The 22,757-nt window shown below is 40.3% G+C and overlaps 2 protein-coding genes across 4 annotated transcripts in view; one reads left to right on the top strand and one right to left on the bottom strand.

The window, feature by feature from the left end:
- VPS36 (vacuolar protein sorting 36 homolog) overlaps positions 1–10,072 on the bottom strand; it is a 20,756-nt gene extending 10,684 nt beyond the window's left edge. The window contains exons 1-6 of one of the 2 annotated variants that reach the window (XM_074155882.1): positions 9,878–10,072; positions 8,587–8,655; positions 4,780–4,850; positions 3,352–3,466; positions 2,022–2,111; positions 287–373 (exon numbers count right to left, since the gene is read on the bottom strand). In XM_074155882.1, coding sequence (XP_074011983.1) covers positions 287–373; positions 2,022–2,111; positions 3,352–3,466; positions 4,780–4,850; positions 8,587–8,655; positions 9,878–9,973 — 528 coding nt within the window. In that variant the 5' untranslated portion in view covers positions 9,974–10,072. The remainder of the gene's footprint in view (positions 1–286; positions 374–2,021; positions 2,112–3,351; positions 3,467–4,779; positions 4,851–8,586; positions 8,656–9,877) is intronic. The other variant, XM_074155969.1, reaches the window with a different exon arrangement.
- CKAP2 (cytoskeleton associated protein 2) lies at positions 9,842–22,757 on the top strand. 2 transcript variants are annotated; one of them, XM_074155669.1, is made up of 9 exons: positions 9,842–10,298; positions 12,388–12,475; positions 14,854–14,929; positions 16,611–17,425; positions 18,257–18,443; positions 19,030–19,197; positions 19,739–19,811; positions 20,609–21,005; positions 21,882–22,757. In XM_074155669.1, exons 1-9 carry the CDS (start codon positions 10,238–10,240, stop codon positions 22,120–22,122), a joined length of 2,106 nt encoding a protein of 701 aa, XP_074011770.1. In that variant the 5' UTR covers positions 9,842–10,237; the 3' UTR covers positions 22,123–22,757. The 2 variants fall into 2 exon arrangements, with proteins under 2 accessions (XP_074011770.1, XP_074011852.1); XM_074155751.1 differs by having other exon boundaries at positions 10,238–10,298; positions 20,615–21,005.

Genomic DNA, 22,757 nt, shown 5'->3' with positions numbered 1-22,757 from the left:
GATATAAAGTCACTGAACTCAGATTTCTAATTCTACCAAAATTAATTTTATAAATACACACCGTTAGTTTCAAAGAACAGTCTTCTTGAAAGGAAGCCTTAATGAAGTACCTTTACATATACTGAAAAGCCAGTTAAACAAAGTAAATAACTGGAAATTATACACTCTTAATCAATTCAGACTTCTCAATAAAAACAATAAATAGTCTCAGCTGCCCTTAAAGAAGGAGTGAATGAATGTAAATGCTCAGACAGGTGGTTGACCTTGAAACTTCAGTAGTATTTACCTCGGAAATGTTTTTGTCAGTCTCTTTTCTTTTTTCCTCTAATTTCCTTTCAATCCCCACAATTCCTACAGCTCTTATTCTTCCTGCCTGCAAAAGAAAATAATGAAAGGAATCAAAATAGGAAATGCTAAGTTTTCTCATCCGCCTCAATGTGAAAAACCTTACATTAGAAGACAGGAAACGTTCCTGCTAAGAGCTGGTATCATGCCTACGATATTTCATATATTTCTGGAAAGTATTTTTTAAACCAGCATAAGAAAATAAACAGTAAGTGTAAAGCATAAATTTGCTGTAGTAGACATTATAAGATTATTATATTGAAGCTATTAATACAAAGATGCTTAATAGCCTGATCCAGACTGAGTATTCCAGCTCATCTCAATTAAAGCCTCCTGAGTCCATGTGAACATCTATACTAGAGCTGTGGAAATGCCCGAGTGCACCTAAACATCATTACCTCAAGAAATCCAGCCTGAAGAAACACAGCCACAGAAACACAATGCTAAATGCAGCCTAATTTACCTTGCTGAGAGGTATCAGAATGGAGGCGATGGTCAACCTCTCATTTGATGCCAAATGTGTTTTAGAAAGGCTGGTACTAAAGTGGCAGAGGCGCGAGCCCTCAAATCTGATTGCAAAGCTTAATACCAGTGCTAATGATTTGCTATGACTTAAGAGGTCTGACAGGAGGTAAGGCATTTTCATTTAGTGATTCTTGATGCAGAGTACAGGCTTCCCCATTAGTCCAAATGCAACTATGTTTATAGGTACTACATTTACAATGGAGTACATGTGATTTGACATTGAACAATCCTTAAATTACCCTATTTCATTCATATAGTACTATATGATCAATATATTAATATATTTGACATATATTAGATGACACTAAGTTGTGTGTAGCAGTCGACATGCTGGAGGGAAGGGATGCCATCCAGAGGGACCTGAACAGGCTTGAGAGGCAGGCCTGTACAAAACTCATGAAGGTCAACCAGGCCAAGTGCAAGGTCCTGCATGTGGGTCCATGCAATCCCAAGCACAAACACAGGTTGGGCAGAGAATGGATTGAGAACAGCCCTGAGGAGAAGGACTTGGGGGTGTTGGTTGATAAGAAGCAAAACATGAACCAGCAATGTGCACTTGCAACCCAGAAAGCCAACCGCATCCTGGGCTGCATCATAAGAAGCGTGAACAGCAGGTCCAGGGAGGTGATTCTGCCCCTCCACTCTCGTGAAACCCTCCTGGAGTACTGCATACAGCTCTGGGGCCCCAACATTAGAAGGATGTGAACCCGCTGGAGCAGGTCCAGAGGAGGGCCACAAAAAGGATAAGAGGGCTGGAGCACCTCTATGAGGACAGGCTGAGAGAGTTGGGGCTGTTCAGCCTGGAGAACAGAAGGCTCCGGGGAGACCTTGTAATGGCCTTCCAATACCTAAAGGGTGCCTACAAGAGAGATGGGGAGGGACTCTATATCAGGGAGTGTAGCAATAAGACGAGGGGTAATGGTTTTAAACTGAAATAGGGTAGAGAAGGCTACAGTGCTCTGTATCAGGTGAAAACTGCAAAGGAGGAACTCATATATGCCAGTGAAGAAACAGGCAAAGTAAAGCTGAATTCCCACGTGCCAACCATGTTGGTTAGAGAGGTATGTCAGATGCAGGATATGGGGGCAGCAAGAAGTGGAAATGAGATTACATCCCATACATGGGATTCTGCTCAGAAGCTCTACACGTACCCGTGGATCCTTGTTAACTTGAATAGTCTGACCAGTAGGCATGGTCTCCCATCTCCTTTGTGTCATTTCTTCTGATAATCGTCTGTAGAACTGCAAGCAGTAAAGAGTGTCAGATATTCAAAATGTTCTAAAACATGCTAAAGTTAAAAGTGTCGAGGTTTGCTCAAATGCATGCTTTTAGAACGAAGGAACGTTGATCAGTCCAATTACTACTGATCTGTTAATTCAACAATATAAAGACAACCACACAGATCAATTACACTTATTTGTTTATTGCTAATACCAGAAGGTGGCATTAGTTGATTAGTTAACACTTAAGTATACTGGACTGACCAAAATCCAGGAAGAAAATCTCTTCCATTCTTATGGTTGTTCAGAGTTCACAGGAAAGCATTCTGAAGTCATAAATAAAAGATGTGGAGTGCAATTGATAGGCTAGGTAACCAGTAAGCACAGTAAGTTTGATTTTCAGACACAAACATTAACATTAAAATAAAGAAGGTTACGATTAGGCAAAACAGCTATACAATTGTAACTAGGCATACATTTACAGTCATCCTGAGCTGAAAACTACTCACAAAGAAATGAAAGCGAGTCTCATTAGGCACATGCATTTATAAGACATTTATAACTAATTCAAGTTGAAAATCTGATTTTCTGCGGTGAACAGGTATGGCTTTTTCATTGTTCAAAGTTAGAGTTCTCAGTCTCTTCAAGTGAGTATCTTACTGGGAAATTTCTTTACAGCGTGCAATTTCTTTGTTTTTTAGGGTAAGCATTCTTTTAAAAATATATTACTTTTTTTTTTTTTAGAATGCTCAAGGCCTTTGAGATTTGGTATAGGTAAACACAATAAATATTTATAAAGCATAAAATGAAACAAAGCTCTGAGGCAACAAAAAGCGTTCAGCAATAAAATTAGAGAGATGATTAGGAAGAAGTTGCTTGATTCCTGTTCAGTAGAGGGTTAGCTACAAAGAAACACCTTTTACTCTGTTAGACATTTAACAGATTTCAAAGACTTAATTTTGGAAAATCCTGTGTTCAGTTTAAAGATTAAAAAAGAAAGTATAAGATTATATTAAATCTACTAAAATAAGAACAAAGCCTAATAATGCCTCTTGACATTTCTGGAACTCTATTTGTATTATTTAACCAAAGTGTAGAACCCTGAAGGCTCATAGTGTTTGTCTTCAAAAAGCATGTACTGAAAAAGCTCCACCTCAAAAGTAAACATGGAAAGATCATGGAAAATTATCACTAACGCAGCAAGAGGAGAAAAGCGTGTCCAAAAATCTGATGTGCTGGCCTTGCATGGTACAAAACTTACCTCAATTTGTCCATGTTCTTTGAAAGAAAGTTTGATGTAGGAATATTTGCTGCTTTGGAATGGACCAGGCTCTTTGTTCGAAGACGCAGGATGAAGATGAACTACTATTTTGGCACTGAGAAAAAGTTAAAGGAAAAAGAGGCAGCTTTCTGTGATATCTAAAAAAATATTTCTCGGCCAAAGTCAGCCATTTAATCAAAACCTCTATAACTTTCTCTCACATAAGAGCTAAAGTACATCAAATAATACTTTAAGTTTGCGCATCAACATTTAAGTATTTTGACTCAATATTACAGATCTTGCAGAAAAACTACTATAACCTCTAAAACAGCTACACCTCACAAATTTAAAATGTACAGACCACCAATTCAATTCTTAAGAAATAAACATAACAAATTTTAACATTTCAAGCAGTAATTTCTGAAAAATGTTTTAGTTAAGATAAAAACTGATCATCAAGTAGTCATTTGATTTGGCTTTTGACTTGCTGCCAAAGCTGCCTTCTGCCAAAATACACTATCTTTGTCACAGGAAAACAAAAGGTCTCAATATTATGTTTAATCTATCCTACTTGTATGTCACTTGCGAACACTGTATGTGAATTTATCCAAAACCAACATTCAAAGGTAACATGCATGGAAATAACAGTCTAAAATGACACCTACCACCAAAACAAACCTTGAGATAGCATTATTTTAGGAACATAACAGACTGATATCACAGCATGACTGCAAGTCCGCTGTTCCCATTTCATTTTACTGATACTTTTTTAATGGGTCTTTATTTACTTGACTTCTCCAGCACTAGTGAATTTCCCAATTTCTTCTGGATACCCCCAGCATATTACCTCACCCATCTGACTGCAGGCTGCAAGCAGATGTCGACTATATATGTGTTTCTCCAGTTAATATTTTTCTCTCTTTTGCTTGTGAAACTTCTTTATACACATACCAAACTGAATTAGTTATTCAAGTGAGTGGAAACACTTGAGCTCCTTTCAACCATCGCTAGTGTTTCCATGCTCAAAATCAATCACATGGTCATGAAAAGTTATATAATACGGGATCTGGCAGAGTTTTTATCCCCAACCAGTTCTGTGGCACAAAAGACTAAAATTAGCTTTCAAATGTAGACCCAGCAAAATAACTGTTGTCATTTATGACTAAGCAAATAAAAATGGCAAGCTACAACACATATTTGTTTAGTGATTACAAGACAGTTATTTTACAAATAGCATCAAACACTGCTTTGTCATGACTCTCTCACACATTTGATCTCAAGTGAGGAAAGCAGGTCCTTCTGGCTGTCAGTCTGGAAACCTGGATTGTAAATGGAACCCACCAGGAATTAATATATAGTCTCTGGTACCTCACATAAGATGCATGTGCAAACTATCCATCTGAAAAAAGACAATGACTATCACGTTACCTTTTTCCTATCCCAGCTGCTTGCTCTTCAATAAAGACGATCTGAGACAGAGGGATAGCAATGCAGCACTCCTGGAATAATCAACACAAACACAAGTGAAATTAAAGCCATATCCTGACTAGGCATTCTCTAAAACCAAGTGTTCTCTTTCCCCATTTCACAAACAATACTGATCTCTACAGGTGTTGCCTGAGGCACTCAGTATGAAACATGATGGTAACAATAGAAACAATCTATTAAAGTAGAAAACTTAATACAAACTTGAAACTGCATTCTAGGTAATCAAAAAACAAATTTAAATGTCAACGTGTCAACATGTCAAGCTAGATTCATAGAAGGACTCAGAAATTTAACATATCTTTAGTATCTAAGTACAGAGTTTAAACACTGAAATTTCCACACTACTGCAGCTTAACCCTGTAGGTGCACAATGCTCATATGTTCTTAAAATTTTTGCACTGCTGCTACTTTGGGAGCTAAAACAACATCTAAATGCACCAGTCTTTTAAGCGCTGAACATCTAAAAAACTAGACTATCCTTTGAGAGGTCAAACACCAAATAGGAATTTCTCCATCTATCCCACACCCACGGACTTAATCCAGTAGTTGATACATCTCAACACACATCCGTGTGTTGACTGTGCTTTAGACAAAACAAAGCGGAGCAAGAAAAAAACCTGTATCCATCTGTGGGAGACTAAGCTACCCAGGCCAAACTCTTTCTATATGCATTTGAGACAGAAATTGCCCAAGGGAGCAATTCACAGCATCTAATTGGGTGTCTGGCCTTGTTTTGGTGAGCGTCCTTTGGCGAACGTCCTCTTCCGCACAATAGCTTGGTGATTGACACAGTCACCCAGAATACAGGAAACAGGGGTTACAGTTCCTCTTTGAACCTCCCTCTTCCACCTGCCATGAGGTTGTGCCTAACACCAGGTTATAGTAAACACTGTTATTGGGCCCTCTTAATCCCTACTACCAAAATTGCTCCTCTTTGCATGAAATGATTAAACACTTACTAAATTGGAGATTAGGGAAGTACACGTGCAGGAACTCTGACTAATGAGTAAATTTCTCATTGGGAAAAAACATGAGTTTAACTTTCTGTTCTAAAAATTCTTAATATAAATTATTTGGAGACTTCTATGGCCCCAAATTTTACAGCTGGTGTATACAACTGTTACTGTCTGTAGAACACCAACATAGCTCCAAGCACTTAAAATATAGGCAAAACAATGCTTCTGTTAAAAAAAAAAAAAAGTTTTTGAAAATTACAAAAAAGCCCAACTACACTTAGTATGTACATTGTCAAAATGATTACATTAACTTAGTTCACAGCTAAAAAGTTATGAAGTTGTTGTAAGCCCAAGGATTTTGAACCAGCCCTTTCTGGTGACAGAAGCAAGAGGAAGTGATACAAATAGAGAGATGCATTAAAAATGCTGTGGGTATATGAAATCAAAGTTTATTTGGATATTTCTTTTAGTGTCCCATGTTCACATTTTAGGATTTTAAATACTGTACAAATCTAGCTATGTAACAAACTCTAAAAGAATTAGTATTTTTTCCTTTGGAAATAACTGTATTTTCTATACTGTTCAATTGAGAGGTAATGTAACAATATAAGAAGAGCAGGCATAAAACACAACTGTCTGTTTTTGTAAAAAGGTTTGCTATGTTAACCTAACAAGCACCTCTTTTATTACTAAAGTTTGCTGACACTGTAAAAGGGAACCATCTACAAGTGTATTCTAGGTAAGCTAGCTAAGGTTTCTAAGGCTGAGCTCAGCCAACAACTCACCATAAAAATAAAAAGGCATTGTGCTCCCCATGCTTCCATCCTAAGAGCTTGAGAAAGAACCAGCTTCATTTATCACACTAATAAAGTTATTTGTATACCATAAACTTAAAATAAAAAACCAAACCTGGCTCCACTGAAGCAGACCTGGTCTATATTAGATCAGAATTGGGTAATTTTTGCTTATCTCCTGGCCATGTTTCTGCCCCTTCTCTTAATCAAGCATGGAGCTTGTCAGGATCTTTGCTGAGTTAAATTAATGTGTTAAAAGAAAACTATTTTCTTATTGTCCAAGCTTCTTCTCTGCTGATTTAGCAAATTCAATGATCTTGGAAGAGTACAAGGAACCATGTGGCCTAGGAGCAGGGGGAGAAGTAGAGGAAAAGAGATAAATGTCATCCTTTCGTTGGGAAGGAGAGAATAGGCAAAGTTGTTAGACTTGCTGAAGCCGTGACATGCAATGTTACTCTAAGCAAGTAGAAAATTCAAGAAAGAAGATTAGAAGCAGTGCACATTGTAGTACATGCCCACCTGCCAAGAAGAGATGCTGATGAAGAAATAAGAAGCGATTTACACAGACAGTTTAGCACAGATAAATAATCTCACACCAAGTCTGCCAAAAAAAAAAAGTTAATTATATACAGAATAGCTCGTGGTCTGGACTATCAACCCCTGTCTTGTTTAACAGTAACCCCACCCTGGGGACCAGCTCTCAAAACATTTTGAAAAATTTTTACTAAAAATAGTTCTGCTATTCCTGCAAACAATCCCTAAGGAAAGAATGTATTGCTTTGCCAAATAAAGAACATCCTTGGTGACCTTACCTTTAGAAGGCTCTTAGTAGCTCCCTGCTTTGAAGCAAGGATATGATATTTGGTAGGGAATGGCCCTTGGGTGCAAGAGGTGCTTCAGCTATTCTTACGCAAAAGTAGTTCAGTGGAATATAAAATGCCTTTGAAAAGTTGTCAACTGAACAAGCTTTGTCTAAACTTTGGCTTCCAGGGCTAAATTTCTAAAAGATTGTGTCCAAAACAATCATAATGCAACCTGGTTCTGAGAAGGACGTCTCCTCCGATTGCAGCTGCAAAATGGTGCACGTTGTCACAGTCTACGCTTAGAGCTCTGTATGTGTTTGTAGTCTTTCTTACCCATTTTTAGCCTGCAGTCTGTGGCTTGATGATACAAAGCATTCAGCAGCAGTATTACAGTGTAGTTCTGCCACTGCCACTTCTGAGTTAATTCTCCACAGCAGTACAGACAAATGTTCTTGTTTATTGAAGGGATGGTTCAGCACAAGAACAGGCAGTTGTGAAGGTAAAACACATACAAAATTATCAAATCATGGTCTATGACTATATGGTGGGTGCAGAAAACAGGGAAACTTGGACTTGAAAACAACGAGGAAGAAAAGGTCTTGCTTGACAAGGAGCATGGGAGAGGAGTTCACATTATGATTTGCCTCACACATTCAACTTCAGTCTCAAAACCAATAGAATCATAGAATCATAGAATTGTCTAGGTTGGAAGGGACCTTTAAGATCATCTAGTCCAACCATCAACCTAACTCTGATAAGAAAAAAACATCACTAAACCATGTCACTAAAGCACTATGTCAACCCGTCTTTTGAATACCTCCAGGGATGGTGCCTCAACAACTTCCCTGGGCAGCCCACTCCAATGTTTAATAACCCAATGTTTTTTAGTGCATGATATCAGACTCTTTCCTCCTCTATTTTGTGCTGTAGAAAAGGAAAATTTATACGATTCATTCCCATCCCTTCTCATTTCTGCATGACTATTTTATTAAAGCAGAATTGGGTGAAAGAACGTTCCTGTACATAATTTTCTTTCTACTGTGAGCCAAAAAATGGACTATACTTGTAAAACAAAACACACACAAAGCAAAGAAAAATCTCTTCTCCATGTGCAATCTTTTCATTGCAAGCTACCTGTTGTTTATTATGGAATTTACAATTGAATGATGTAACAGAGACAAAAGTGGGACTTACATGATTCTTCTGATCCCTCCAGATTAGTCTGTGTGTGCTAAGCAGTAATACTCCACTATCGAATTTCACCTAAACAGGAAAAATAAAACAGATCAACAATCAATTTAACCAGTAAGTTGCATAAATACTTATCTTGGAAACGTTACACATTGCTACAACATAGCAATCAGATTCAACAAGCCACTATTTTGATAACACTTTTTTCAGAAAACACAGTAATTGGAGAACAATGGAGAAAATTAGTTTAAAAAGATTAGATAGATAAACACAAACTTCCTTTTTCAACTGTATAAACTTTCCCCCAGGAAATCCTGAAGGATCCTCCCTCCATATGCTGTGCAAGATACACAAACATTCCTAAATATCGTATTTTAAACAGGGCTGTTACCTTTGGAACACTATTTGCTGACAAAGAAAGTAAAACTTATGCAAAAAAGCAAAGCAAACCTAATAGGAAGATGCTACACAGAGTCTGAAATCTTCTGGCCTATCACAGAGGAGTATTGCTTCTATGCATTTTACTGTTGAAAAGTCCTTTATCAGACAGGCATCAGTATTTGGGAAAATCTGCATTAGCAAATTGCTTCCTACATGTAAAACTGGAGGCATGTTTTTACAGCTTTTTATCATGGTATGCACCTACTCTGGTGAGGAAAAATGAGGAGAGATCAAGAGTTATTCCAGCCGTGATGCAAAACAATAATTGAACAGGCTGTGATGAGAGCAGAGGGCAAGAGAGCCCCTTCCTGGCAGCCAGAGCTAAAGAGCATTTTATGGATATCGCGATGACTCAAGTGTGAATTGTATGGCACACCCTGTATGTGGCATCCAAGCCAAAGAGGACAGCTTGCTGTGCAGAGCAACATGGGGGAGAGCCTGGCCCCTGTCACAGGAAGACAGTGACAGCCCAAGCACTGGACATCAAGTGATGCCCAAGCTGGCAGTGACACCAGCTACAGCAGCCCTATGGGGATGTCAACCCTCCTTCCGTGGGGCACACACCATCCAAGGCCTTCCTCGGTCCCACGAAGCCTGGATCTGCTCCCTAACGATCGCTCTCACAGAGCCAAACCCTGCCTGGCCCTGAAGCGAAAACCTCCACACCCCCGACCGACGCTCCGCCGGCAGCCCAGGCCCCTTCACACCCCTCCTCTCGCCCCCCCCTCTCCCGATAACACCCACAGTCACGTCCCCTGCCGCCCCCCTTGGCTGGGGCCCACGGCCGTGCCCTTTCCCCCCAGCCCCGGCCTCCGCCGGGCCGCCGGGCCCCGCGCAGGGCCGCTCCCGTCACCTTCTCCTCCCCGTCGCAGAGCCGCACGCCGCGCTGCTGGACCACCAGAGTCTCCCCCAGCTCCAGCAACCCACTGGTCCAGACGAACCGGTCCATGGCGCAGCCCTTTCCCCTCCTGCTCTGCTGCCGGCAGACCAGGCCGCAGCCGCCGCTCCCCGCCTGCAGTCGCCAGGCGAGTCAGCCCCATGCCCGGTCGCCCCGCGCCCTCTAGCGGCGACCTGAGGAGCGGCCGCCATCTTGCCTCCGCCTCGCGCCCGCCCAAGCAGCCGGCCCCGCCCTCCCGCTCGCCATTGGCCAATTCAAGTCCCGCGGCGGGTGATTCAAACGGCCCTCGCGACCCTCTTTATACGGTGGGCGGCCATGGCTGCGCGTTCTCCTCCACAGCTCCCGACCAGCCGCAGGTCCGAGCCGGCGTACCGAGGTAAGGCGGGCACCGGGAGACGCATCCCAGAGGGGCTGAAGCGCCATCCGCTCCCGGCGGCGCGAGGCCGAGGTGCTTGCTGTCTGGGTGAGGCCGTGGTGGGTAACGGAGGAGCCGGTCTCTCTCCTCGGGAAGCGGGAGACGAGGGCATCGCCTGAGGTGGGGTCTTGGCGGCAGTGCCCGCCACCGTGGCCTTGGAGCTTCCGACCGGTGCGAGCGGGTGGATGAGACTTCACAGCCTCCAGGGCAGGTCTGGGTCCGGTTCTCCCCACGACCCTCCCCCTATGCCGCCGGCAGGGCCGGTGCTCACCCCACTCCAGGCAGGGCTTCTGAAGCGAAATCCTTTCCTCACGGTAAAAGGCACACCTTAACTCAAACGCATCCCATTGAGACAAGCAAATGCTGCGATCTAGACTTGCGCTCTTTTTGTTTATTACTGTCTGCCCGGTTTGGCTTCTGCAAGTTAAACGAATCGGATCGCTTTGATGAAGCTTTGCTGTTTGGAGTCGGTGGGAGCCGAGTTCCTGAAGCAGAAGGTGCGCGGGAAGCTGTGGGATGCTTGCTACTGGGCAGCATCTCTTGGCAGGTAGAGCTCTGGTGTACCCCTCTTCAGAAGCAGGTGGTGTATGCTGCCCCTGGGGCTTCATTCAGCGTGGGCTTGGAAAGCTGTGCTAAAAAAGCGCTATATCCTAAGTGAAACACAGTGTTGCCCCAAGCCTAAGTCTCTATTCACTCTGCTGGCTGTGTGTTTTGGGCTTTGGTGTGTCAGTGCATGAGAAAGAACTTGCCTTTTCAGTTCTCCTATAGGACTAGGAGGCGGTTCTGAGGGTAATTACCCCATTCTGTAGGTTGATAACTTTTTACTGTGCAACCAAGTGCCTACTTCTTTTTAGAATTAACATTCAGGTCCTCAAAGGCAATAATATTCTAGCAATTTCTACTCTCTGAACTTCAGTAATACAGAAGTATCTCAGTATTGAGGGAACATGTTGATGGACCTTGCAGAGATTTCTGAAGTGTGAATCATGAACAATGGGCAAGACAAAATATGAAAGATAAGGAACAGGTGCAAACATTCAAAAGGGGACTCATGTCTGCCTAGGAGGGGCAGAAGTTGGGTTTTATATGTGAGTTCATTGAAGACTTCCACTGCCGAATGAGCCCGTCTATGATGGCGGACAGTGCAATGCCACAAGTTCCTGAATGCCATAAAGGAATTGTTGTTCTGAATCAAAGATAATGACTTAACTCCTTGTTCTCACAACCCACTGCACATGAAACAGTTGTAAGACTTGGAGTCTTAACTGTCTAGACTGACTGTGTGGATGCTTGATCTTGCTTTGGGTGGCAGGACCATCTTAACCCAGCTGCTGCCAGCAAGCAAAGGTCACTAGCTCCCTATGGGAATAAGGAAAGGTCTCTGAAAAATACATAGTCCTATGAAGGACATAACTCTCTGGTGTGTGGTCAAGCAGCAAAAACATGGGAAGTAGTATCCTGTTCTGGGATTGACTTTCTGTATTAAGGCAGTGACAGCTGGCCTCAGGATCATTTTGTGCTGTTATTAGCACTCACATTGGTCCAACATTTGCACAGATGCCCAGCTGACAACGGAAGAGAAGCAAATGATTTCACTGATGGTCAGTTGGGTTCATGTGCACAGTGTTTTTCATGTGTGCTATACTCGCCTCACTACTGTCACAAGTGAAAAGCTGGTGCTTGCTGAACCAACATTAAGTATGTGAAATACTGGACAGGCATCCAGAAAGTAAAAGGAGTCCGATTTCTTTAGATCGCAGAGTCGTGCTTCTTTTAGCTTAATGCAGCAAAACAGCCATCTTGTACGGCTGTGAAATTACATTCAACTGCCCCTTCAATATAGCCTTTCTCAGGAAATGAAAAACTGTATAAGACACAAGATGTGAATATTAAACTGAAGACTTTCTTAATCCACGGTGTCCATTTTATAATGTCTTGATGCATTTCTAATTGTGCTTTGTTTTTTCAAAGAGACAAAGTTTGTCTGGCATTACTATTTCAACTGAAAATGTAGTAAGTCTGATTTTTTTTTTTTTTTCAAACCCATTAGAACAAAGGCGACAAAAAGTTGAAGAATATCTATCAAGAAAAAAGACCTTTTCTGGCTTGCCCATTCAAGAAAACGAGGGATCGATCAGGTAGTATTTCTGCAGTGGCTTACATTCCTTTAGAATGGTCCATGGTTGGTGGGAAAGACGTAAATAGCAGTTCTTGCAGAGAACCCGAACTGAAAGGTGAGACCATGCAACAAGGCTAGTGATAGTGACCACATGGATTTCCTAAAGTCCTTTTATTGTGAGCAAGTACTGAAAGTTTTTGTTAAGCAAATATACAACAGATGCAATTCATGAAGTGGATTATCTATTCCCCTAGAGACCGTGACAGGACCGGATAACTTCATGGCAGAGCTCTCATTTCAAATGTTGCTTAGCTGTTTGCCTCTACAACCTTCCTTCTGTAAATAACTTTTTTTCCCCTTCTTTCTACTCAGGCTATGTTGCATGTGTTCACAATCCACTTGATCTAGCTCCATTGCATTTTTATAGGTACTAATTCACTATTTTCTGCTAAAAGCAAATACACTGTAACAAAACCCAGCCTGTGTGATGGCCAGCAGGTAGGCTTGATGTTCTGTAAGCAAAATGTGGGCACCTATCGCCAATTAGTAGTTCTTTTTATTGACTTCTTCCTGCTGTTGTCTGAAGTCTAGACAATTTAGTGTAAGACCTTCCAATAAGCAACAGAAGTTTCTCTAGAGAAGACAGTGGTGTAAAGGAGTACAGAGGCTCTAGCTCTAACATTAGTTCATGGTGTAGCTTTGTTGCTTATTTTAATATTTTTACACATGGTAAATTTCAGTCTGAAATTTGGCCCCATCTAAATGGGAAGTCTTGCTTACCATTTTGTATACTTGTGGTGGCACAGTCCCACGTTTAACAGCACAGAACTACTTGGTAGTACAAATTGAACTGAACAACAACCTTTGAATACAAAATATGCATAAATGACAAGGATAAGTATAATCTGTCAAAGACTTGGCTCTGTATAGTGGGGAAAAAGCAAGTGCTTTCATGTTGTAGGAGGCTATGTTGTGTTAGAAAACCAGCGCCAACTACTTTCATTGTAGCAATACTTCACTTTTCCTACTTTACTGAAAACAAAAACTGTTTTCAGTTTTTCTCCAACTATTAAATTCCAGGGCTTTTCGTAGTCTTCAGTTAACTCGTTGTTTAGAGCCATCGTGTATGTGGGTATGACTAATGCTTTTATTTTGCAGACACTTCCCTACTGTGAAGCTATCGCTGTTCCACACTGACTGCCTGAAAGGAGGTTGTAGCCAGTTGGATGTCAGTCTCTTTTTCCAAGTAACAAGTGATAGGATGAGAGGAAATAGTCTCAAGTTGTGCCAGGGAAGGCTTAGACTGCATGTTAGGAATAACTTCTTCACTGAAAGGGTCGTCAAGCACCGGAACAGGCTGCCCAGGGAAGTGATTGAGTTGCCATCCCTGGAGGTATTTAAAAGATGGGTAGATGTGGTGCTTAGGGATGCTTTTTTAGTGGTGGATTTGGCAGTGTTAGGTTGACAGTTGAACTTGATGATCTTAAACGACTTTTCCAACCTGAATGGTTCTATGATTCTATGACTTCTAATCAGTTCTCTTAATGTGTATTCTCTATCATAGGTGACACAGAGGTGATAGCATGATGTAGACTGCTTTCTCCAGCATTTCAAAGTCACTAGTTATCTTTATTTTCACTTATGTACCTTCATTTTCAACTCAGCTAGCTTCCAGAAGATCTGATGCAAAGATATTGGTTGCTAACTGAAATGTTAATTTTCAGTCACAGGCAATAGTGCCACATGATTCATACAGCGAATCATGAAGCATTTGAGGAAGAATTTTGATCTGTAACTTTAAACTGAGATGTTTTTCTTCTGAGCTGTCAATATATTTTCATAGTTGCTAGGAGACAATACTGGTCTTGATGGTTTACTCACTGGGTAGTCTGATGCCAGCTCTGGTGCCTCACTGGAGGTTTTGCAACCTGTCAGTGTGGTAGGAACTACATATCCTTGTTTAGACTCGCCTCAAACGTCCTGGCCTCTGAAGATTGCAGTAGCTGAGCTTCAACCCGGTGTGCTGCTCCTTCTTCCCCCTCAACTGCAGCATTTAGAAACTACACCTTCTGTAGCAGATGCATCAGGCCAGGCAGGTTGGTGCTCATCCTTAAACATCAGAATGGCACTTGCAGTAAATAGGGTCTGTTCTCTTTTCTTCCCTAATAATAGCCAGCTCTTTATGGTGCAAGAAGGGATGTTTTGCAGCCTGGGCCCTGATCAGTGGTTGTTCAGCCACTTATTCTGGAGGAAGAATACAGGCCAAACAAATGCTTCAGTGAGAGTTCAGCCTGCAGACTGCCACCTGGACCATGTAAACTTGCAACATAACAAAGGAATGTATTTTTAGTGTAAGGATGATTTAAGATGTCTTTTTTTTTTTTTTTTTATAAACAGTAGCAGAACTAGGAGAGCAACTACCACTAAGCTGCAAGACAAAATACAGCTCTCAATATCTCCAAAGCCAGAAATGGTAAGTTTCTGACTGATATTCAAATACTGATGGTTCTCTGTTTCTGTGACTACAACATTCCACTCACTTAAGTTGTATTAAATTATACGACTTCCAGAGCATGAGAAGTTTGCCAGGGCAGTGATGCAGTATGTTAAAACTTTTTCACTTATTCAGTGGCTGCTTATAGGCTTTTTGGAGATCTGTCACATTACTCTGTGTAATGGATCGTATTGACAGTCAGTTTGTACCTGACTGGTTAAAGAGGATACCATTGTAGCTGAAATAATGACTAAATTTTAAAAACTTTTCTTGATACTCAGAATTTTTTGGATGTATTTTCAGTCTTTGGGGAAAGTTATTTAAAATCTGAGCAAAGTCTTCTGTCAGAGTAGAGAATTCTTCGAATGTATTCTGTTACTTGGAAAAAAACCCCAAACCACTAACAAAACTGTTGAAGGCCTGTGGTTTTTCAGTTGTGATGCTGGTAAATCTAATGTAATCAGAAATAGATGCCAATACCTAATCAGAGTTCAAGGGAATGTTTTCCCTAAATAATTGTGTCACTTTTCTAGAATTAAGATGCACATAATTGTGCTCCTTAGAAATAGCAAAATACAGGTTCTTCTCCAGACTTTTTCTCAGGGAAAGGTGAAGGAAAAAAAAAATAGACAGAAAACCTGTGTTCATGTTAGATGGTTTTGAGTTTGGGTTCTGAAAGGTTTGAGAGACCTGGGTTTATTTGAGGAGGAAAGCAAAAACCTTAAAACTTCAAAACTGAGTGTTAAGGGGAAAAATTCCAAAAGTCAGAACAAAGTTATTTTTAGAAATGTCCTGAAGGGAGGTATTTTGGTCTGTGTTAATGTCTTGTCTGATTTTAAAGTTGAGTTAAACTACATAGCTTCCTGAAATAACAGCCCTTATACTCAAGCTCTGTTTATTAGCTGGGTCAAATCTAACTTCTAAGCTTGAATGAGAGACCAGGAAATGGGATACAGTGCTGTTTTCTTACTGTTCAAGGGCATCTTCCTTAAAGGGGAAGAATATCTGCTTCTGCAGACTCCCATGTGTCATTCACATTATTTTTTTTCCTGCCTTCGGATCTTTCACTCTTCCAGAACTGCTGCTTGGATAATGCTGAATTAGTTCCTGTAGAGCATCTTCTTTGGAGGAAAAGACTAGGTCCCACTTCTCATGGCCTCTGGGCTAGGGTTATACAGAGAACATAAGGCTAAGAGTTTCAGGCAGTAGTAAGGCCATAAAAAAAACTCACATGTCTATTCTTAATTACAGCATCCTACAACTCATTAGTAAGAAATTTTCCTTCTTCTGGTAACATATCCTAATGCCCTAATTAAAGGCTTTACTCACTACCTTGTGTTAGTAGGCTACCCGCATTAAGCGGAGGAATGGTGCTGCCATTAAGTGATAGGGTATGCAAACTGAGATACTGCTTTCGACTACACACAGCCTAAAGCAAGTTTCTACTCTATGGCTCTCCTTAGAAGGTGACTTTTGGAAGTTAAAAGCCAGTGGTTGCTGTAGGAGAGCGTATATACACTACTTCTGTAGATACTTCTAAAGTGGCGTTTACTGTTAATCACTTTAGTCCTGTAAATGAGTGAAAGCCTCTCTTTGGTGCTGCATGCTAATTGTTTCCAATGTACTTCTAACAGTTCCATGGATATGCTTTTTATTTCAGGAAAATAAAGAGAATACTAATAAACTGTCATGGGACCAATCCAGTGGAACCTCAGAGAAAAATGTTATTTTAAACTCTTCCACAATCACACTGACAAATTCCATATCAGGCACAAACTATAATCCTGAAGATCATCCTTGCAAGGATGAAGTCACTGAAGTAAAATCTCAGCATATGTCACTTACCAAGTCCTTCTTGCAAATAAAAAGCATAAAAGAGAAGCGATTGATTGCAGAAAAAGAAAATTCAAGTATCTGCCTACCAAAGAAACCAGTGCTTGGTACATATCGTGGCAAAGTTATCCAATCCAAGATAAACTCCTTCCGAAAAGCACCAAGAAATGAGAGGGAAAAGAGTTCTTTGCCAGACAAAAAGCTTCTCCCTTCTGCCATCAAACCAGCAGCAAGGTCTGTGTCCACAAGCACAGTTCTGAAGACCATCAAAGGCACAGACAACCCTAATTCTGTAAAACCAAATGGTTTCCTCCCATTCCAGAGCAAACCATCTGATAAAGCTGCTATTAACTCACAGTCCAGTATGAAGAAATGGCAACTGGCGTCTGCTGTGGTGCCAAAGAAAGTAACAGGCCAAAAAATGATGGGTGGAAGGGGAGTGCAGCCACCTAAGGCTGCTTCTAACAATTCTGATCGCAAAGCGCTAGGAGGGAAGAAATTCACAGATTTTTCCGAAGATGCAAGATCCAAAGCTCCAGCAAAACCAATTCCTGTTGTTCCTGGTACGAAGTTGGGATGGGAGTCTAGAACTAATGGCAACAGAAAATCTATTCTGCCAAAAGAGTCAGCAGTAGATAGAAGGTAACTGAATTACTCACTGTTGTAGCTTGATCTTGGGAGGTATTTAGACCTTCTTTCCAAGAATATTTTTTGGATCTATTTCTTGCTGTAGATGCATTGAAAAATAAGTGAACTGAGCACCCAAGGGCAGCAGATTAAAACTGTAGCCTTAATACTGAAAAATCAGGATTCAGACTAACTGCAGCAGCTCTTAAGGCTTACAGCTTGTCCTGTGTGGTTGTAAATTTAAAATGTATATTGCTTAAGCTCCCTTTCTTTTTACGCTAAGTGTTGTAACAGCCTTAGGCATGACAGATAATCCTGTAAGCAAACTGCGTGTGCATGCCACTGCTTTAAAAAAAACCAAGTGTGATGCAGGATGTATATAGAAGTGAGCATGTTTATGGACTAAAGGAGAGCACTTGTCAATGATATTCTTCAGCTTGGTGAATGCAGCTTTATATGATGGGGTAAAGATTCATAATCTAAAAGTCATTTAGTATCCTTTGTAGAACTCCTTGTAGGAAGCCATGTTTACTAAAAACTGGATTACTTTTTTTTTTTACCCTCCCTTGAAAAAAAGGGTCTGTAGATCAAGTGTCTTGTTGCGGCTGCAAAGGGAGAGATTAAAGAGTTCTGACCTGATAGATACCTAAGCAGATAGTGATACACATGGCTCTGAAATTCCGATGCAGGTCTAAATGGCAGCTGTATTCCTTTTTGAGTTAAAGGGAGAGGACTTGAGGACTATCCGGAAAGTATGTCTTTGTATGACTTACCCTAGTTACTGTCAGTCAATGTGAAAAATGATAAAACATCTGTCCCTTTGGCTAATAATATTCTTCAATGCAGAGCTCGCCTGGATGAATGGAGGGCGTCTAGAGGAAAAGTGATGAGGAGACCTCCTATATCTGTGCTCCTAGGACCCCAGTCTAAAAGTAAAGAACAAGAATTCTCTTCTGTTGATTCCTTAGAGGATGTATTAAACAGTGAAAAGGTCAAAAGCACTCTCACAGAATGTCTGCAATTAACCGAACAGGTATTCAGTCCCTTGCCTACCACGTTCTAATCGTACAGGTCCCTACAACATGCAAATCCTGTGGGCGTGCTGGACCAATGAATCAGATGCAGGGGACTAATTGCTCCCTGAGTTAAGCAATATCATAGCTTTTTGCTGACACCTGAAGAAGCTTAAGTTCTCACTCAAGCTTCACTAGCTTCTTGAAGTACCCAATAAGATTAGGCAATAATCATAACATAATAAAGTAGAAAAGCTATAATGTAATGAGAGTAGCTATGAAGTAATTCATCTAAAACAAGTTTGCGTTTGCAGAAACTTGTCTGGACTTCTGAAAAAGTTTCTTCTGAGTAGTTCTGAAGATGTTTATGCATTCTACCATCCCTTCTACTTACAACACTGTATAAATAATTCTCATTTGGAAGAATAGGTGAACGACAGTTCTGCTCAAGTTCATAGTTCAGTCTTGGAAATACTTGCCATCATCAACTTTCAGGGTTACTCTCCAAAGAAAAAAAAAAATACTTGCTTTCTAGTTCAAAACCAGCTAAAATACAGCATCTCAATGTTCACTGCATTTAAATCTCTGCTCTTGTGTTGACTCTAGGGATGTCGAGGCGATGAAGTACGTGCCATGTTGGAAGATCTGACACTGAGCATTCCTGGGGCTAAAAAGCTTGCAAAATACTGGATCTGCTGTATGCGTCTTAAACAGAAGGGGCCTCTTGAAAAGCTTATTGCTGTCTATGAAGAGGCTATTTTGGCAGGAGCAATGGTGAGCAACTGGTCCTCAAGTTTGAGATTAACAAAGATAAAGGCATGAAAGTATGGTACATAAAATGCCACTACTTCTGATTTTAATAAATCCTTTTATAGTAGGAGAGCCATGTGACCTATTTGAACATTAAAAATTTGATTTGGTTTGCTTTGTAACCACTGTAGATGCTTTGTACTTTCAAAAAGAAAATGTTAGGACTGTTAAAATACCATGTGATGTTCTGCCTAGAAGAAATTAAGGACTGAGACTCCTTGTATCACTAGAAAGCCAAAACAGAACTTAATTTTACATTTATTGATGGACTTAATTCTTGTGCTTTAATAGCAGCAAGATTTCAGGCCATCAAATCCAGCCTTAATGCACCAAATACAGGATTCACTTGTGTTCTGACTTGTGTCTGAACAGCATTAAATAAAGGGTTTATAATATCAACATCATGTGGTCTGTACCACTTTCCCTGTAACTGTTATACAAAATAAGCTGAAATGATGATCAATTTTGGAATTCTTTTTCTAAAAGAATACAACTTTTTTTCCAGCCTAAAGATGAACTACGACACACACTAATAGATGCTATGAAAAATGCTGAAAGCTTTCTTAAGTCTGAGGATGGTAAGTCTGAGTATTCTAGTTAAATGTCTGGCTTGACAGGCAACACAAACTAATTGTTTAAACCATTTGTGCCTATATTAAATCCTATTTCATGGAAACTTCTCTGTGATCATTTTGTACTCGATTGTCTTTGAAAACAACCTTGCCTAAAGTAATCCTTTTCAGTTGTAGGTGTGTTAAAACGAGTAGTGGATATGGTTTCATAGTCAAGCTTTCTACTTAAACTCTATCAAAACAATGTTGTCCAGCTATTTTAGCCTAATAATCAAAGAGTAAATAAATACATTCTTGTGAGCTAAAAAAACATTGCCTCTGACACAAACTCCTTGACTAGCAGATGCATGGTTATGTTATGGCAGAGTGTCAATTAAAGGTGGTAAATTGCACTGGAACAGCCTGCCCACGGAGGTAGTTGGTGGAGTTGCCATCCCTGGAGGTATTTAAGAGATGTGTAGACATGGCACTTCAGGGTGTGCTCTAGTGCCTGAGATTGTTGGTTTGAGGGTGGGTGTGGTGGGGTTTTTTCTCTTTTTTTTTTTTTTTTGTGGTTGGACTCGATCTCAAAGGTCTCTTCCAACCATGAAGATTCTGTGAAATATCACAGTAGCCTGAGTTTTCAGGTTGCAGGTTCTTGCAGGTGACTAAAATTATTAGCTACTTAAATTGCTCTGGCTCAGACTCAACACATACTTAACTTTCATTCTCATGTAAACCCTTAAGTTTTCAGAGCTCTCTCTAAATCTTTAAATTCTCTGTAGTTGTAACTAATCACAGCTGTACTTTCTTCAATGTTTCAGCTTTAGGGGAAACTGTGACAGAAACTCATTTAAGTGAGGTAGTGGAAGTCAGCAAGGAACCAAATTCATCTGTAGAGCAGGTTCAGGTGACCTTCAAGGATCTTGGCTCTGATGATGACCAAAAAGCAGAAAGTGATGACAAGAAGGCAGAGATTAGCAGTGAAGTGATCAAAAAAGAAGAAATGGGTTTAGACTTGAAACCAAGAGAAGAGATCTTTCCAAAAAAGACTAAAAAGCGCAAGACTAAAGAACATGCAAAGAAGAAAGGAAAATGTGAAACAGAAGAGCAAAATGAGGATAAGGTGAAAGATACAACCCAAGCAGTTAATTCTCCTGAGAAGGAGAATGACACATCTTACTTGAGATGCAATCTATCTACCACACCATATGTGGAAAGGTAAGATTACTTCAGGTAACTATGGAAAGTTTGCAGTGTTTGGGGCAACAATATTGTTTGTGTCCTGCTGAAACAGAGGCGCTGCATTTGTGAACACCTAGTTAAAAAGCTCTCAAGAACTTAGTTTTTTAGGATTGCTTCCTCTTCCTTCAGAAGGAAGACTTTTTAAATAAATTCCTCTATTTACTCAAACTGTTTTGCTTTTTGAATGCCTCAATACAGAGTACTCAAACCTCTTTGTGGCAGAGACATAAATTCCAGGTTTAGGATCCCCTCCCACAGCCCACATGGCAGTAGCACTTCTACACCAAGCTAGGTAAAGAGAAAAATAGGTGTCTCCAGTCCTCCCCTTTTCAAATGTACATGTGGCTGTATGTCATACAACACAGAAGTGAACAAGATATAACTGTCCTGTAAGGATTACCTTAATTGTACCTAGAGGCAAAAAAAAATGGGTAGTAACCTCAAGACAAAACAGGTAACACTTAAATTCTTTCTTGCCACAAGGTTTCTTCTAAGACAGCAGACTCAGGAAAGTTGTGCTGAGCTTTGGCAATTGATGAAGCTGGACTCATGGCAGCTGTCTGCAATCCCTCATAGCAAGAAGTTTTCCCCAATGGAATGGGGGGGAAATCTTCCTTTGGAAAATCTTATCAGGAGATTCTCCAGATCAAAGTATTTTTCCCGAGAAGAGTGTTGCACTCTTTAAACTGTATGAATGAGAAAGGGCCTGTTTGCCATTTCCTTTGGTTATGGGAATGGGAAAGAGTTGAATAGGAATCATGACTTGTTGTTTCTGCTAGATGCTACAAAGGTAATTTGTATGATGGTGTACCTATGTTTAGTGATTATTTATTTTCTTTCTCTTTTCCTAAGTGTGAAGATGCAGCATGAGGCAAATGACTCCAGTGCTAAACACCTGAAAATTGTGACCCCTTTGCGATATTCTCAACGCATTCGGGAGAAGATGTGCAAGCTGTCGGATACTCTTAAAGATCAGGATCTATGTGAACAGGATCCATTTGAACAGCTGGGAGAACTGGAATCAAAAGCCACTGCATTTATCCACAAACAGAGCAATGGGCTCAAAGAAACAAGTGCTGAAGTAGAAGAGTAAAAAGTAGCAGGAATGTTACATGGGGGTTAAAGGTTGGATCTTTTTTAAGGAGAGTTGGGGGGTGTTTGTTTATAGCAGCTTTCAGAGAGGAGCTATCTAGAACTTGTGTGGATGGCTTAAGATGAAATTTGACTGCCTAAGTCACTAAACTTTTGAATTTATAAGTTTCTGCCTTGTTAAAATGGTGGTAAATCTGCTCTGTTTTAGTACTTATCAGTGTCTTCATTTTAAATGATTCATTAAATATTAAAGACTAGGCTTAACACTTCATATAACAGCTTGATTGTAGTATATTGCTAATATCTACTGTTTTCCTGTTGCAATTCCTATACATTCTTTAGAATTGCACAATCTTGACTTTTAGTTTAAGGAAAAAAAATAATATAGGCGTTCCAATGGGGCAATGTCTACTACAGAAACACTTAGTTTTTAAAACTGAAACCAGCTAGTAAGCTGTACACTAACTTTAAACTGTTGTATCCATTTTTAGGAGGTATTTCAACAAAACTGAGTTTAATTCCTTTAGTTGACGGGATCTCTCTTAGAATGAGATCTGATACACTAATTACTATGTCACTGTTATGATGTTGGTTTGCTTTAGTCTGTAATATGGTAGATGTATTAAACTAATCAAC

The sequence above is a fragment of the Numenius arquata genome, chromosome 1, assembly GCF_964106895.1.
Source record: "Numenius arquata chromosome 1, bNumArq3.hap1.1, whole genome shotgun sequence".
Taxonomy (NCBI): Eukaryota; Metazoa; Chordata; class Aves; order Charadriiformes; family Scolopacidae; genus Numenius; species Numenius arquata.
The sequence above is the reverse complement of the archived record's forward strand: the minus strand, read 5'-3'. Positions and strand labels throughout refer to the sequence as shown.